This window comes from Microtus ochrogaster, chromosome 7, assembly GCF_000317375.1.
Source record: "Microtus ochrogaster isolate Prairie Vole_2 chromosome 7, MicOch1.0, whole genome shotgun sequence".
Classification (NCBI taxonomy): Eukaryota; Metazoa; Chordata; class Mammalia; order Rodentia; family Cricetidae; genus Microtus; species Microtus ochrogaster.
The window spans coordinates 53275352-53290553 of NC_022014.1; the positions used below are offsets into that span (position 1 = coordinate 53275352).

Below are 15202 nucleotides of genomic sequence, written 5' to 3' on the forward strand. Positions count from 1 at the left end.
GTAGACCAGGCTGGTCTCGAACTCACAGAGATCCACCTGCCTCTGCCTCCCGAGTGCTGGGATTAAAGGCGTGCGCCACCATCGCCCGGCTCTGTGTTGTCTCTTTTAGATGACATCTGACTGCCATTTGCAGTCATAGGTAAGAGGACATTTATATCACCAAGGCCTGAGTGGGACCTGCCCTCCCATCCCTAAAACTATTATCACTGGGTCAAGTAATAAGTACCTGTATTGTCAGGCATAGATGCCTGGTCTGTGTTTCGTTCCTTCTTGAAGACAATGTTTCCCAGCTGAAGGACAGAGGATACCACCTTCAACATAGCTGAAGAAGGGAGAGAACAGTGGATCAGACAGTAACAACCCAAAATATTCTGAAGGTTGGCAATCTGATCATCACTGAACACCCAGAGTCAACCAGTGTCATCCCTCTGTAGACCAAGTTCTGAGTTATTGCAGCTTGACAAGAGTCAAATTGGCTTGCAGGGGAAGATGCCTGAATTTGGGAGCTGAGTATTGCCAGCGAGTTGCTGAAAACCTTATATCACATGGGGTTTCTCTATGCTGATGGGTCTTTTGCAAGCTCCATCCATGGACCAAATGTGTTCACTGACTATCATGAATGAATGTGTTGGTGGAGGAAGGATGCATGCATGGATGGAATGTAGATGACTAGACAGATGAAGGATGGATGGAGATGTGTGGGAAAAGAATGACTGGGTGAGTGCAGGGTGTGTCACTCATCAGTGCCAACAGAGGTCCTAACTGAACTGTGCAGTTACCAAGAAGTTACCATGTCCCAAGAACAAAACCTAAAAATCCTAACTCTCTTCGATCCCCAGGCTAAACCATGGGTTTTAGCTCCTTCACAGCAGTTGTTCTCACACGGTAAGGGCCAGACCCCTTCAGGAGGACGAAGATACAGTTGCTAACCACCAACTCACCCATACACCCACTTCTCCCCACTGTAAAGTTGCTATGGGCAGGGCATTGCTAAGGGTGTTCTCTTTTATACCGACACCCACAAAAAGAACTTTGCAAACTAGGACATGCTGGCTTCATGCTTCTCAAAAGTACCAGTCTAAACCAGTTTTGACCTGCAGAGTGAGGGCAAGCCATCTAACTCCAGCTCAGCCTTGCTGAACTCAGGGCAGAAATTCTTGGGCAGAAGGTAGTCCGGTGCATCCATGGGATAGTTAGCAGCACCCCATCACTTACCAGTAGATTGCAGTAATACCCTCCTCTAGAGCTAGGGCAGCCAAAAAAAAGTCTCTAGATCTTGCTAAGTGTCCCCTGAAATGAAGGGGGAGTCAAGCCTCCCTTCCTTAAAAATCTTCCGTCACAGTAATTGTGATAGACTGATGAGCCAGGAGGACTCATGGGGACAAGACCTCCACTTACAGTAGCAATAGATACTCTATCAATCATTTTTTTACCAAGGGAAAGGTGCCCAGAGTTATCAGGACTGATTTTTCCTAGTATGGTAGAAACCAAAATTTAAACATGAAATCTACCCACATTGGGAGCCAATTTTAAAAAGCAAGTTTAGGATCATACAGATGACTCAGAAGCTCAAGCCTGATTGTCCGCAGACCTCTATACATGGCATGGTGCACCTCAGCAAATAAGTGGTTAAAATGATTTTTTGTTTTAGCTTTTCACTGGGTGTGTTGGTACACCCCTAAAATCCTAGCACTGGGAGGTGGAAGCAGGAACATTGTGAGTTCCAGTACTGCACGGACAACTTTGCAAGGTACTGTTTAAAAAATTAAACTAAATAATGTTATAAAGATATCTTCTTTCTTGCTAGGTAGTCATTCTAATTTATTAAAACCAATATAATCCAGGCATAAAATTGGTGTTTTGATAGACTGTTGCTTGTGACAAAGATCACAACAAATATGGCTGTCACGTTCTATCCTGCACATTAAAATATTCAGGCAGCATTAGTACAGATGGGATGCAGAGTGGCATCAGTGCAAATGGCTGAAGTCAGATCACAATTCTTTATAATCCCTGAAAGGATGTGCACAGTGATGCTAGAACCAAATTAAGGGCTCACATCTGTCCCTGTTCTCAGCGGTTGTGTGACCTAAAGTGAGATATCAATCTCTCTGGGCCTGTGTTTTGCCAACTAAAGAGTGGCAAAAGCATCTGTCCTATAGGGTTGATTGTCACAGGGTTCAATAGCACAGAGCCTAATACAGTCCGAGCACAGTAGTTCAGCACTGTTTTAGACTTTATGACATCTCATGCTACTTACTGGCTTGCTTGCTTGCTTGATTGGTTTGTTTGCTTGGTTTTGCTTTTTATAAACAGGATCTTATTATGCAGTCCTGACTGGCCTAGAACTCACAGAGAGTCTCCTGGCTCTGTCTCTCTAGTGCTGGGATTAAAGGTGTGCCCTCTATGCCTGCCTGGTTTGCTTGTTTGATTTTGTCTCTGAAACAGGGTCTCAGTTTATAGTCTTGTCTGCTTGAGCTCACTATGTAGCCCAGGCTGTCCTCAAAGTCATAATGACCCTCCTGACTCAGCCTCCCAAGTACTGAGATTATAGGTACATGTCACCATGCCTTGCTGGAACATGTAGTTAGAATTAAGAGTTCATTTAGCTTGTCTTTTCACCTGGTCCCTCATATGAATTATTCAAGAAATTTAAGGGCCCAAACCTCTATTCCTGTAGGCAAATGTAGGGTCCTAAGTGTGAACCCTAGCAGCAATTCACTATGCCTTCTTGGCAATTCACTTTTTGCTTCTCTGCCTCAGTTTCCCCATCTACAAACAAGCTTTTTTTCATGGGTGCCTATGAAATTAAATAATGTACCTAAAAACCCAGTCATCATGTTTGTCTGACACATGCAAGACTTAGGCTCCATCCCACAGACTGCAGGGGACATGGCCATTAGTAGTGAGCTTGCCTAGCTTTCAGGAAGCCCTGGGTTTGATCCCCCAGCACCATATAAAGCAGATGTGACGGCACACGCCTGTCATCCTGGCACTCAGGAGGGAGAGGCAGGAAGTACAGATGTTCAAGGGAATTCTGGGCTAGCCTGGGCTATTTGAGACCTTGTCTCAAAGAGTTAAAAGTCCTGTTTTGTTCCCTATTAGCTTCTCTTAATCTCTTGTGAGCATTTATACAGAGGTCAGTGTTTTTACAGAACACAATTTAAATGGCTCCATCTGCCTCCATTTACAGGACAGACAATAATAACTTTCAACAATCACCATTTTAGTCTATCCCTGCTTTTTTTTCACTAATTGAAATAAAATTCACTGAACATATTGGTATCTTTTTTTAAAAATATTTATTTATTTATTTATTTATTTATTTATTTATTTATTTATTATGTATACAATATTCTGTCTGTGTGTATGTCTACAGGCCAGAAGAGGGCACCAGACCTCATTCCATATGGTTGTGAGCCACCATGTGGTTTTCAGGAATTGAACGCAGGACCTTTGGAAGAGCAGGCAATGCTCTTAACCACTGAGCCATCTCTCCAGCTCCATATTGGTGTCTTAGGGGGAAAATAAGAAGCATACAACTGGAATCTACTCAGTGTGTTTTCTCAGTCTCTCTTTGTGTCTTTGTTTTTTTTTTTATTTGTTTGTTTGTTTTTTCGAGACAGGGTTTCTCTGTAGCTTTGAAACCTGTCCTGGCTGTCCTCGAACTCACAGAGATCTGGCTGCCCCTGTCTCCCAAGTGCTGGGATTAAAGGTGTGCACCACCACTGCCCAGCTCTTTGTGTCTTCTTAAAATTAGATTATGAGCTAGGACCCTTGTTCCCAAGAAGATGCATCAGATGTAGGGAGTTCGTGGCCTTGGATGCTGATGAGAGGTCATTGTCAAGAGCTACAGACACTACCCATCTGCCAACTCTGTCCATGGACCCTCTTTTTCTCCACTGCAGGAAAAAGGCACCAACTCATCCTGTGGGCCTTACTGTAGCAACTGGATAGTCTGGGAGCCTAAAGCAGGCAGGAAGGGAGGCCAATTTATCACAGTCCTGCCCTGGGGAACTCTGAACCCTAGAGCCCATTAAAACCTGAAGGAAAGTCATTCTGGAGTTACAGCACTGAAGCCAGCAGGGGCCATATGGGTTTCACGGCCAATTGTGGAATGATATTGGACAATATCAGTCTATCAACAGAGCTGAAATCCCAGGAAGAGCCTATGTCTTCATTACCTCCTTCCCATCATACCTTATTCAGGGCTGGTATGTCTATGTTCAGCCCTAAGAACCTGCTCTTAGCGCCTTTACCTCCCTTCCCACGACCCTAACATCATAGGCAGTCAGGGAACATACACACTCACTTAGGCCCACCAACCCAGGGTAGTGAGATGGCACTCTTTGGGGCTATGACAGAGTCCCTCCACACTTTGGCCACAAACCTAAAGGCTGTAAAAGCTGGAATACAACTGCATTGTTGTCAAGAAAACTATAGCCTATATAGGGACCACAGTGTTGAAAAATGAAGGACCTGAAACCAGCTTTTAGAGAAACTGTTGAGTCCCTAGAGTCTATGGAACCTGCGACCAGCATGGCTGACTTTTCCGGTATGGAGTTAGTATGGCTATCTTCCCAGCTCTTGGAGCCTAGCTAATGGTACTATTCTGAAAGCCAAGAGGCAGGACCTAGGCTGTGGAAGTAGGCTGATGGGACACTTTCTTCCCATCCTGCTTCCTACCTGCTGTGATTTAAGGAGCTCTGCCACCCAATCCCACTGCCATGGTCTGAACAGTTCTACCATGCCTCCCCTCTGTGATGGGTGGATTCCCTCTGAGATCATCAGCCAAGATAAACACCCCCCCATCTTAAGTTGTCCCGTCGGTGTCAGCATTGAAGCAGAAGTAACTAACACAGTGAGTCATTTTTGATGAAGTCAATGTGGGTCAACTGCAACGTAAGAAGCTTTACTGGTCTAAGCCATGTGTGACAGGATTCACTTTGCTTCTCTTTGTTTCCTTTCCCTCCCACTCTCCCTCCTTTCAGGAGGTAGGGAATTCAAGAGAGTAGCCATCTACCCTGACCAGATGAGGGCCAGTAGGGAAATCCCTCAGCACCACAGATACAAATCCAGTCTCCTAGGCCACAGCATGAAACTCACCTAGCTGTTCCTCTTCATTGAAGCCCATGATGGACATGGCCTCCAGCGTCTCCTGGAACATCTCGTCATCCTGAGCAGCTGGGATGGGCACGAAGCCATTGGATAAAAACGTATAGCTGTTGAAGCTCTCCAAAAGCAGGTCACCTCAAAGAGAGGAAGAGAGTGGAGTGAACGAGGAGACATGACACAGGGACCCAAGATCAGTCTAGGCCATCACCATTTTTCTTGCTCTCTCAAAGTTTGGGCAGTTAAAACCCTTCTTATATGTCTTCATGTACAGTTCTCACCAGCCAGTGCTGGTTTGTTGGGCCAAAATTATCTCAGGGCCTGTACTTCGAGGCCTATAGGACAGAGAAAAGCCTGGCTCTAGTTTGAAGGATAGTCTCAAAGCTACCAAGTGGGGATGAGACAGCAAAATCTAGGTAGACACCCCTCTAGCCAAAGGGAGGGCTTGGTCATCTCTCATTGGCTGGAGGTACCCCCACATCACCCAATGTCACTTAACCTATATAAGCTGATGTTCACAGTAATAAACTGAGTTCCTGCTTTGACTTGACTCCTTATTACGTCTGATTGTCCTGCGTCATGGGGCTGCTGAACGGGCAGATAGTGCACTCACCTTTCCCTGGGGAATAAGGCGAAGGAGGCCTGGCACTGGTTTTATATGATTGTGTATGTTATATTCTATGCCGGGATATCAGACAGCTAAAATCAGCCTGATCTATATATCCTAAATAGTATATTATGTACTTCCCTGTGTATAACAAGCTATTTCAGGACATCAAAATTAGGTCTTATATGCTGAATTCCTGCTCTGGATAGATAAAGGTTTAGCTCTCACCCTTCCTCATTTTTTTTTTTCAATTATTTCTAATTGAATCAGTAGACAAGCCTTTTATCAGAGGTTAACAAATCTGGCCCACTGGTTGCCTTTGCAAATAAAGTTTTATTGAAGCAGGTTTGCCTCAATTTCCTTGTGAACTCTCCCACTGTAATAATAAGCAGCTGTTAACAAAAACACTATGGCCCTCAAAGCTTAGGATGATTATTATCTTGTCCTTTAGTGAACCTATTTTACAATCCCTTGTTTATATTATTACATTTAAAAAAAACTTGTTTGTGCCAACCAGGCTTGCTGGTACATGCCTGTCTGTACAAGCCTACAGGCCCAGTATTCTGAAGGTCAAGACAGGGAATCTCAAGTTCAAGGCTGGTCTAAGACTGTTAGGAGTAAGTATCCTCTGAACCATACTATAGTACATAGGCCAGGGAAGACTAAGAGAGAGGAGCTGTTACCCTGCTGGTGAAGGCTTTCCAGGGGTGGCCTGGAGCACCCACACCCCTATCTGTGATTCCTTTCCTTCCTTAAGGAGGTAAAAAAGCCTAGAGAAATCATTGTTTCCCCAGTGTGAACTTTGGTGGAATCGTGCGTCTATAGCTGGGAGGTTAGGAGAAGGGATGGATATTGCTGTGTATTCCCTAGGAAGGAAGTTAGCAACAGTGCCAAGAAAAGAAAGGCTTCTCTCTCTGTGTGTGTCTCTCTCTGTCTCTCTCTCTCTCTGTCTCTCTGTCTCTCTGTCTCTCTCTGTCTCTCTCTGTCTCTCTGTCTCTCTCTCTGTCTCTCTCTCTGTCTCTCTCTGTCTCTCTCTCTGTCTCTCTCTGTCTCTCTCTCTGTCTCTGTCTCTCTCTCTGTCTCTCTCTCTGTCTCTCTCTGTCTCTCTCTCTGTCTCTCTCTTTCTCTCTCTCTGTCTGTCTCTCTCTTTGTCTCTCTGTCTCTCTGTCTCTGTGTCTCTCTCTGTCTCTCTGTGTGTCTCTCTCTGTCTCTCTGTCTCTCTCTCTCTCTGTCTCTCTGTCTCTCTCTCTCTCCATGTTTACAGCGCACACATGTGTCCTCATGGGTATGGAAGTAAGTGTGTGTGTGCATGTAGAGCCCTAATTTTGACATCAAGTTTCTCACCCCTCCCCCACACCTTATTGTTTGAGGCAAGGTCTCTTATTGAGACTAGAGCTCACAAATTTCAGCTAGACTAACTAGTCTGGGGATCCTGTCTCCACCCTGTGAGTGCTGGGATTACAGGTAACTGCCAAACACTCCCAACCTTTACATGGGTTCAACAGATCTGGAACTCAGGTCTTGATGCATATACAAATGCTTTACCCAGTGCACCATTTCTCTGACCCCAGTTACACTCAGCTGCTCTATTTCCTTTGCTGCTGCTTGGTTTTCATCCTGCCCATTTTTAGCTTCTCTCTCTCTCTCTCTCTCTCTCTCTCTCTCTCTCTCTCTCTCTCTCCTTCTTCCTTCCTTCCTTCCTTTCTTCCTTTCTTTTTCTTTTCTCATTGTTACTCTTCCAACACGTCTGTTTCTTGCCAAGACAATTAAAGATACTTGGAGTAAAATCAGGGTGATGCTCTCTTTTTAAGCCGAAGTCTTTTATGGGTCAGGTCACCTTGAAGTCACTTGATGAGCCCAAATTTGAATGTACTCAAGGCCAAGGTAACTCAAGTTTCTGGGTTCAGAGAAACATGGGACTGGTCACAAGGACTTGGGTCTTAGTCAACACCATTATCCATGGTTTGGAGAGATTCATAGACATTTTAACCTCTTAAACTTTCCTTTTCCCCAGCTCTGCCATCAAGAATACAAATCGGCTGGGTGTGGTATGCATGCCTATAATCTCAGTACTTCAGAGTCCAAAGCAGGGGGTTGCTATAAGCTTCAGCCTAGCCTGGGATACTTAGTAAGATCCTGACTCAAAGAAAGCATAACAAACAAACAAACAAACAAACAAACAAAAATGCAATTGGCCCTAGACTGTCCCCTGTTCCCTGGCCCAGCTGCCCCTGGCGCAGCTGCCCCGGCCCCAGCTGTGGGAAAGCCTGTGGCAGGGCATGCAGCAAAGTGCAGCAGGGAACCAGAGGGAGGAAGGGTAAACAACTTGGGCAAGCTGCCCGCCAAGGGCCCCCACCATTTGCTGGTGCTCCAGAAGGCCAAGCTTCACAAACAAGGGAATGAGGGCGGCATCCCCTATTTCAGGGCTGCGCAAACACCCATCGTGGCTGAAACCCTTTGACAACTTCCTTTCCTTTCTCCTCTCATTTTCTTTTCCCTCCTCCTAGCTTCCTTTCCTTCTTTTTCTCTTTCCTTCATCTCTCCTCCCTCCCTCTTCCAGGGTTCCATGCTGGCCTTGGCTTAGCTATTCTGCTTCCACCTCCCAGTGCTGAAAGGACAGACAGACATGTGTCTCACCCCAGTCCTTTTGCTAATCTTAACGAACGTAACTAAGGGGAAAAACGTGATGGAAAACAAGTTTCTGTTGTTTCCGTCAGTTCTCTAACCTAATCCTGATCCCAATCATAGAATGTGGATTCCACTAGCCACATGTATTCACAACGTGTCCTTTTCTGGCTATACTTTTGATGTTTCTTTAAGAATTTGATTCCTCAACTCTGAGGCTTCTGTGACAACTACCCTACTCTACCCCCCAAAAAGAAAAGAAACAGTCTAGACAGGAAGCCCTTAGGAACCTGTGACAGGAATTCTGAAGTGTAGCTCTTCACAGTTGATGACTTTTGGTAGGGGCAGGAGTGGGGAAAGACTTAGTTTTATTTAAGTGGGTGGTCACTGGGAATTTGACCATGCTCCAATGAGCATATGGGCAACATAAATTGAACTTGGCATCTTTTTCTTTCTTTCCTAAAAATTAATTTACAATGGAAGTTGGCAAATTAAAGTATGTTTCCTGTTTTTGTAAATATAAAGTTTTTATTGAAACATTTATTCTGCTGGTTTATGCATTGCTGTGGCTGTCTCTGCGCAATGGCAGAGTTCAACAGAATGCATATGCTATTTGGCCTTTTAAAGAAACAGAAAAAGTCTGTTTAGTTGGGGTGAAGCTCAACTTACAGAACTTGCCTGGCATGTGTAAAGCCTGGGGCTCCATCCCCAGAGTCAAAAGAAAGGATGAGGAAGGAGGGAGAGGAGGAGGTTGTGTGTGCAGGTAATCACAACACTTGTGGGGTGGACCAGGGAGATCAGTTCAAGGTTAACCTTGGCTATGCAGTGAGTTTGAGGCTAGCCTGGGCCACATAAGACTCTGTCTCAAAACAGAAAAGGCCCTGAATTCACTGACCCTTCAAATTCCTTCTAAACTCAAAATACAATGCTAGGCTTTGGGGCCCATGCCTATAAACTCAGAACTTGAGAAGTTGAGGCAGAAGGATTACAAATTCAAGACTAAATTGAAATTTAGTTAATTTAGCAATTTCTAGGTCACCTAGACTACAAAGTAAGAACTGATCTCAAAACCAAACCAAACCAAAGACAACAACTAAATATAATTGAAAGTTTTGTTTTGTTTTGTTGTTTTTTTAAAGGCAGGGTCTCATTATGTAGACTGGGCTGGCTTCAAACCCATAAAAATCTCCTGGCCTCTGCCTCTTGAGTGTTGGGATTAAAGGAATGTGTCACCCTACCAGGCACCTGGCAAGTTTTTTAAATGGGCATCAAAGTCATTGTCATCTGCTTCCTTTAAAGTCACAGATTGTAACTGGACCTCAACAGTTAATGGTCTAATGTGTGACTGATAGCTTAACTATCTTCCACTTTATAGAGTTGGTGAGGATAACTGAATACACCAAAGGACCCTGAATCTACCACAGGGGTAAACACTTACTTCTCATCTTTTCCTTGGCTCCAGCGATCAGATAGTAAAAGATATGGAATGTTCTCTCATCCCTGGCCTGACGAATTGCCCGGGACTTTTCCAAAAGATCTGGTTGGGGAGGAGTTAAGGACTCTGGGGCCAGCCAGGGTGTAAGCTTGCACAACCTAACCCCTAACCCACCCTGCCAAGTCAGCTGCTGCAGGTGTCCCCAGGACCAGAGAGGCTCCCTGGAAAGTTATAAGAGACCAAAGAGTTGTCAGAGTTGGCTGCTATTTCTGATTCATGAGCCTGTGTAGGGCAGCTGATCTCAGATAAACTCTTTAAGGACAAGGGGTTTGGCCTTGGGAAAGCAAAGAGGTGATGAAGGCTGCATGACAGTTGATGCCAAGCTGGTCCTAGTCTGTCCTAGCACATGCTCAAAACGTGATGAATATAATCTATTCTAATTCTACTCTCCAGACATCATCTCTGTCTCATCCACAAGGTTCAGAGAACTGAGTAACCAGGCCCAGGGAAGGAGAGATCAGTCAACAGTACAACACAGGCCATTGAGAGTTTACACGTAACCCTATCCCACAGCACCTCCTGATAAACACAAGAAGGATTGTTCCAGAAGGCACTCAAAAGTCTGCAGAGAGGGAGGGGGTTTTGTGTTTTTCCTGGGCCCCCTCACCCTCTTGAGGTCCCAGCTCAGCAAAGGATACATGTTTCAATGTTGGCACCCACGATGTAACCGGTAACATCGAAGTTGATGCGGATGAACTTACCCTGCCAAGAGGAGAACAAGTTGATGGAGTGGCCAGACTCAGTACAGATCTCACACCGCAGGCAGGTGGGGAGGTGTCAGGGGGGCCATTGGGGGCCGGAGAGACTCTCAAAAATACTCAGAGCTCCACAGTCCTGCTAGGCCACAGCAAGCAGCACCCCCAGGCCAATCAAGTCCATGCAGGGAACATCATTTATTCATGAAACAAGTAAGTCCCTCATGGCTGTCCCCAAGGGGGGAGAGAAACCGAGACTGACAAAGGTTAAGTGGCCTGGCATAACATTGCTTCCAAAGGTGGCTGTCAGTCACAGGCTTTTCTACACTAAGTGGGCTAGGTTGAAATGCTTTTTGTGTATACGTGTGTGGGGCGGGGGGCGGGGGTTGGATACACATGCCAGGGGACAACATCAAGTGTTATATTTCTCAGTTACTGTCCACCTTGTTTGCTCAGACAGCGTGTCTCACTAGCCTGGAGCTCTTCAAGCAGGCTAGGACGGCTGCTCAGCCAGTCCTAGGGACTCTCTGCTTCCCCACTGTTGGGACTATGAGCATATGCTACCATGTCTTGATTTTTCTTGTGGGTTCAGGTCCTAGTGTTTTCAGGGCAAGCACTTTACTAACTGGGCTATCTGAGCTCCTGCTAATGCTGTGAGTGGAAGCCCTGGCCTCACAGATGCTAAGCCAGAGCCCTCTCTGAGTAACTCCTCCTGGTTCCCCACTGGTATTATGAACAAGTCAGGGTCTTGCTAGGTAGCCCAGGTTAACGTCCCTCGTGCTGAGATTACAGACATGTACCACCAGGCCTGGCTCTGGATGCCTTCTTCTTCCTCCTTCATATTAGAGGGAGGACATCAAGATATTTTATGTGAATCTGAGACAGTAAGAGTGTTACTTGGCATTGCATGAGCAGCTGCAATGAAAATGGGGCACAGTGAAGTTCATGGGGAGCTTCTGGGTGGGCAGGGAAATGTCTCCAAAGACCTACATGTGAAGTGTGTGGGGGTGCTCATGGGGGTTTGAATCCCCTGGGGCTAGAGTTGCTGGCAGTTCTGAGCTACCATGTGAGCTCTGGGAACTGAACTCTGGTCCTCTGCAAGAACATGAAGTGCTTGTAACCACTGAGTCTTCTCTAGAGATCCCTTCAGGGGTCCCTGTCCCAGGGAGTTACAGGTCAAAGAGGTACCCCATCACTCTGTTTGACAGGCACATCCTCCGTTCCCCTCACTAAGGAAACTGCCTAATGGAGGCCCAGTTTCCTTGTTTATTAGGACAATTCTGGTCTGTTGTGGCTTCTACCATACTTCCTCTGCATCCTTCAACCCATTAGTCTTGAGCAAGGAAGGAGACAACCTTGGGACCCGGGAAAGTGTACGTGAGACCGTGACATCTCCCACATCACTGACTGCTGGTCCCCTTCCTGTGTCTGGAGTCACACCAAGAATATTCACTGTGATTCTTGGTGCCTAGGTCAGTGCCAGATATATACTATGTGCTTAGTAAATGAAAGGGGGAGCATGGTCTGTATAAAAGTGTCCACAGAATGGTTGGATGCAATAAGTGCTCAGTCAGTATTTGATAGAGGACAGATGTATGTTATAAGGTAGGTGTCCAATTCATACTTTGTTGAATGAATGAATGAATATTTCATGTATCTAATATGTAGTAGGTACTCAGTAAATGTTAGATAAGTCACAGATGTTAATTAATGGCTAATTGACAATGGATGCTCAGGATTATTGAGTGAATGAGTAGGGACAGGAGCCCTTGGGACAGAAAGGCGGGGAACAGATGTGGTTATTCTCTATTGCCTCTGGCCCTTGAACTCTTACAGTCTGTGTTCTCGGGGGATATGTGACATCAGGGTACCCACATAGGCCCCAGGAAATCCCATTATTGCTCTGCTACTTACAAAACGAGAGGAGTTGTCATTCTTGACGGTTTTTGCATTGCCGAAAGCCTCCAGGATAGGGTTCGCCTGTAGAAGCTGCTTTTCCAGCTCCCCCTAAAATTTATTTACATCTAGTTATGGGGGAACACAACCTAGGCCTGACACAAATCTCTGCCCTTTGGTCACGGGCTCTGTCTTGTTCTCGGCCCCTCCTAGGCTCCAAATGTCTCTTCCAGATTTACAGGATCTGTTCAGAAGAGTTTTCTGACAGAGAACACGTCTGCTCCCCAGAGACAAGAGTCAGATCATACAGTGCTGGGATATTTACAACCCCATGAATGCCACCCCTAGGAGCATGCAGTGTGCAACCTGCCTGCTGTCCAGGTAATAACACAGTTCAGGCTTGCCTTCTGCAAGCTAAGCTGCTACAGCCTTCCCAACTGCTCAAGCCCAACTTTTAAAAGTTGCAGCAGTTCACCTGGCAGGCCTGGACTCCTGATGTTTCCTATGGAAGATACTTTGGAAGGCTCAAAACCCACCAGAAATCCTTTTAAGCAACTGCAGAATGAAGCCTCAAAACTACACGAGCTCTGTCTAACAGATTAAATGCAGCTGAGACTGAGTGCAGCCTGCCAGGCCCCTCTGCAAGACTCCCATGTGCAAATGCAGTCATGTGATTAATGGAGCTAAGGAAAGGGCCGACAAAGTAAGCCATGCCAGGAAAGCAAAAGATGCCAAGCCACAGAAGGCAGTGGCTGTTGCTGCTGCCTGACCATCACCCCACAATGCAGCCTGCAAAACAAGATGTAGAAGGTCTGATACCCACGGAAACCCCAGCACAGTGGACCTGGCCCACTGGAGAAATTGATAAGAAAAGTGATCTACTTTCCTTGGCTAGTAGGAAGAAACTTGGAGTAATTGCATCTACTTATGCAGACTTGGGATACAAAGGTTTTACACAAAGCTCCCTCTTCTGCAAAGAGGTTTCTAGTTCTCCAAGGAGAACTTCTAACATAGAGACCTCATCCAATTGATGATGAGATTGTGGCCTAGAACCGTTAGCTGACTTGGCAAAGGTTATACAGACTATGTCAAATAACAACCAACTTCTTGTCTGAGACAAAGTAGTGTGCGGCCCAGCATCTACCTGAAACAGACTAGGTGATATGGAACATCCTGGAGATTCTTTTCTAGGCTGGAACCCATTGCCAGCCCCACAAGCTCTGCATCAAAGTCCAGTTCACATACGCAGAGGTCCATGCAGGGCCAGGTTGTGTGTGGCACAGCTGGGGCCTTACCGAGCCACCAAAGCTGGTGCATCACAAACCCAAGATGGTTTCAAATGTCTTGGGTGAGGCAACTGGCATGCAGGAGAAGAGACACGCACGGCACACACATGCACAAATACACACAGGTGCAGGAAAGCAGGGAAAGTAGCTTTGCCCTGGCTGGGTTTCCCACTGACCAAGCTAGGGCTACTCTGGAACCTGACGGTCAGATCCTCAACAGATGGGATGGGTCATTCCAGTGTGTTAGGAGACTGATGGCGGGCACATTGTGGGGAAGGGATGAAGTTTATTCTGAACTGGGCAATCCATCCAGGCTGGAGTACAGCCCTGGGGAATCTGCCAGGAGCCCTCGGCAGTTAACATACCCCACTCTGCACTCTGGCATCACCCCCACCCCTACCCATGCACCCCATGATATTTTGGTGCCTCTACTAGTCTGGGGCTGGGAACTCAGGGGTTTGCCCTACTCCTGCATCCACTAGGGGGCCCGTGGGTGCAACAGATGCATGCAGGTCTTAATCCACTCGGTGCCTCCCATCACACCAGGAAAACTCTGTTACTCACGTAGGCAAAAGATGGGCCTTGCTGCAGTGGGACAGCACAGTATGAAACAGACGTCAGTGCTTCTGCCTTCACATCCAAGCCCACCCCACAATGGGAGCCCTGAGCTGGGTTCCTTCTCCTTGCTACCAGCCCTAGCCAACAGTGATCAGCTCCTTAACTTCAACTGTGCTCTCTCCTCTTTCTCCTTCTCTCCTTTCTCCCTCCCTTGTCCCCTTGGTACTTTTGAGACACTGTATAGCCAGGCTAATTCTGAACTCAAGATCCTTCTGTCGAGTTCTGGGATCACAGACTCATAGCACACCATCACAACTGCCGGAAATCGTTTCCTAATTGCTGGGACCTCAGTGGATGTCTTCCTCCCTCCCTCCATCCCTCCCTCCCTCCCTCCCTCCCTCCCTCTCCCTCCTTTCCTCCCTTCCTCCCTCCCCCCTCCCTTCCTCTTTCTCCATCTCTCTCTCCTCCCTTTGTTTGACAGGGTATCATGTATTCCAGGCTGGTGTCAAACTTATTAGCTAGCTGAAGATGAACTTGGACTTCTGGTTCTCCTGCATTCACCTCCCAAGTGGATAATAGTGTGCACCACCACATCTGGTTTATGAGACCAGGCACTGGCCTCTGATCTGATGGGGGAAGATATGTGTCTGCAGATACAGGGAGGGGGTGTCCAGCCCTCATAAAGGTCATCCTAACTATTACGTCTTATTTTTATTATATAGAAAAAGGCTAGGTGGAGGAGAAGGGGTATTCTGTCTATCACACAAGCTTGGGTCAGTGTTCCCTACACATAACTCTAACAGGCTATAGCCCTGAGCTTGTTTAAGGGGAAAAGGTTCCTAGGCTATAGCCAGCACCCAGCCCAGGTCCCTGAGAGCTCCAGGTTCACTGACCACTGTACAGTCTGTTAGCCTCTAAGAACAGGAAG

The 15202-nt window shown here is 46.4% G+C and overlaps 1 protein-coding gene across 4 annotated transcripts in view; it reads right to left on the reverse strand.

Annotated features, from left to right (window-relative positions):
- Positions 1-15202, reverse strand: part of Myh11 (myosin heavy chain 11) — a 100331-nt gene that overhangs the window by 44205 nt on the left and 40924 nt on the right. For 2 of the 4 annotated variants that reach the window (XM_005350354.2, XM_005350356.2), the window contains exons 6-11: positions 14281-14301; positions 12449-12541; positions 10478-10541; positions 9783-9881; positions 5107-5250; positions 227-322 (exon numbers count right to left, since the gene is read on the reverse strand). In XM_005350354.2, the coding sequence (XP_005350411.1) occupies positions 227-322; positions 5107-5250; positions 9783-9881; positions 10478-10541; positions 12449-12541; positions 14281-14301 (517 nt within the window). The remainder of the gene's footprint in view (positions 1-226; positions 323-5106; positions 5251-9782; positions 9882-10477; positions 10542-12448; positions 12542-14280; positions 14302-15202) is intronic. The other 2 variants (XM_005350355.2, XM_005350357.2) reach the window with 1 other exon arrangement.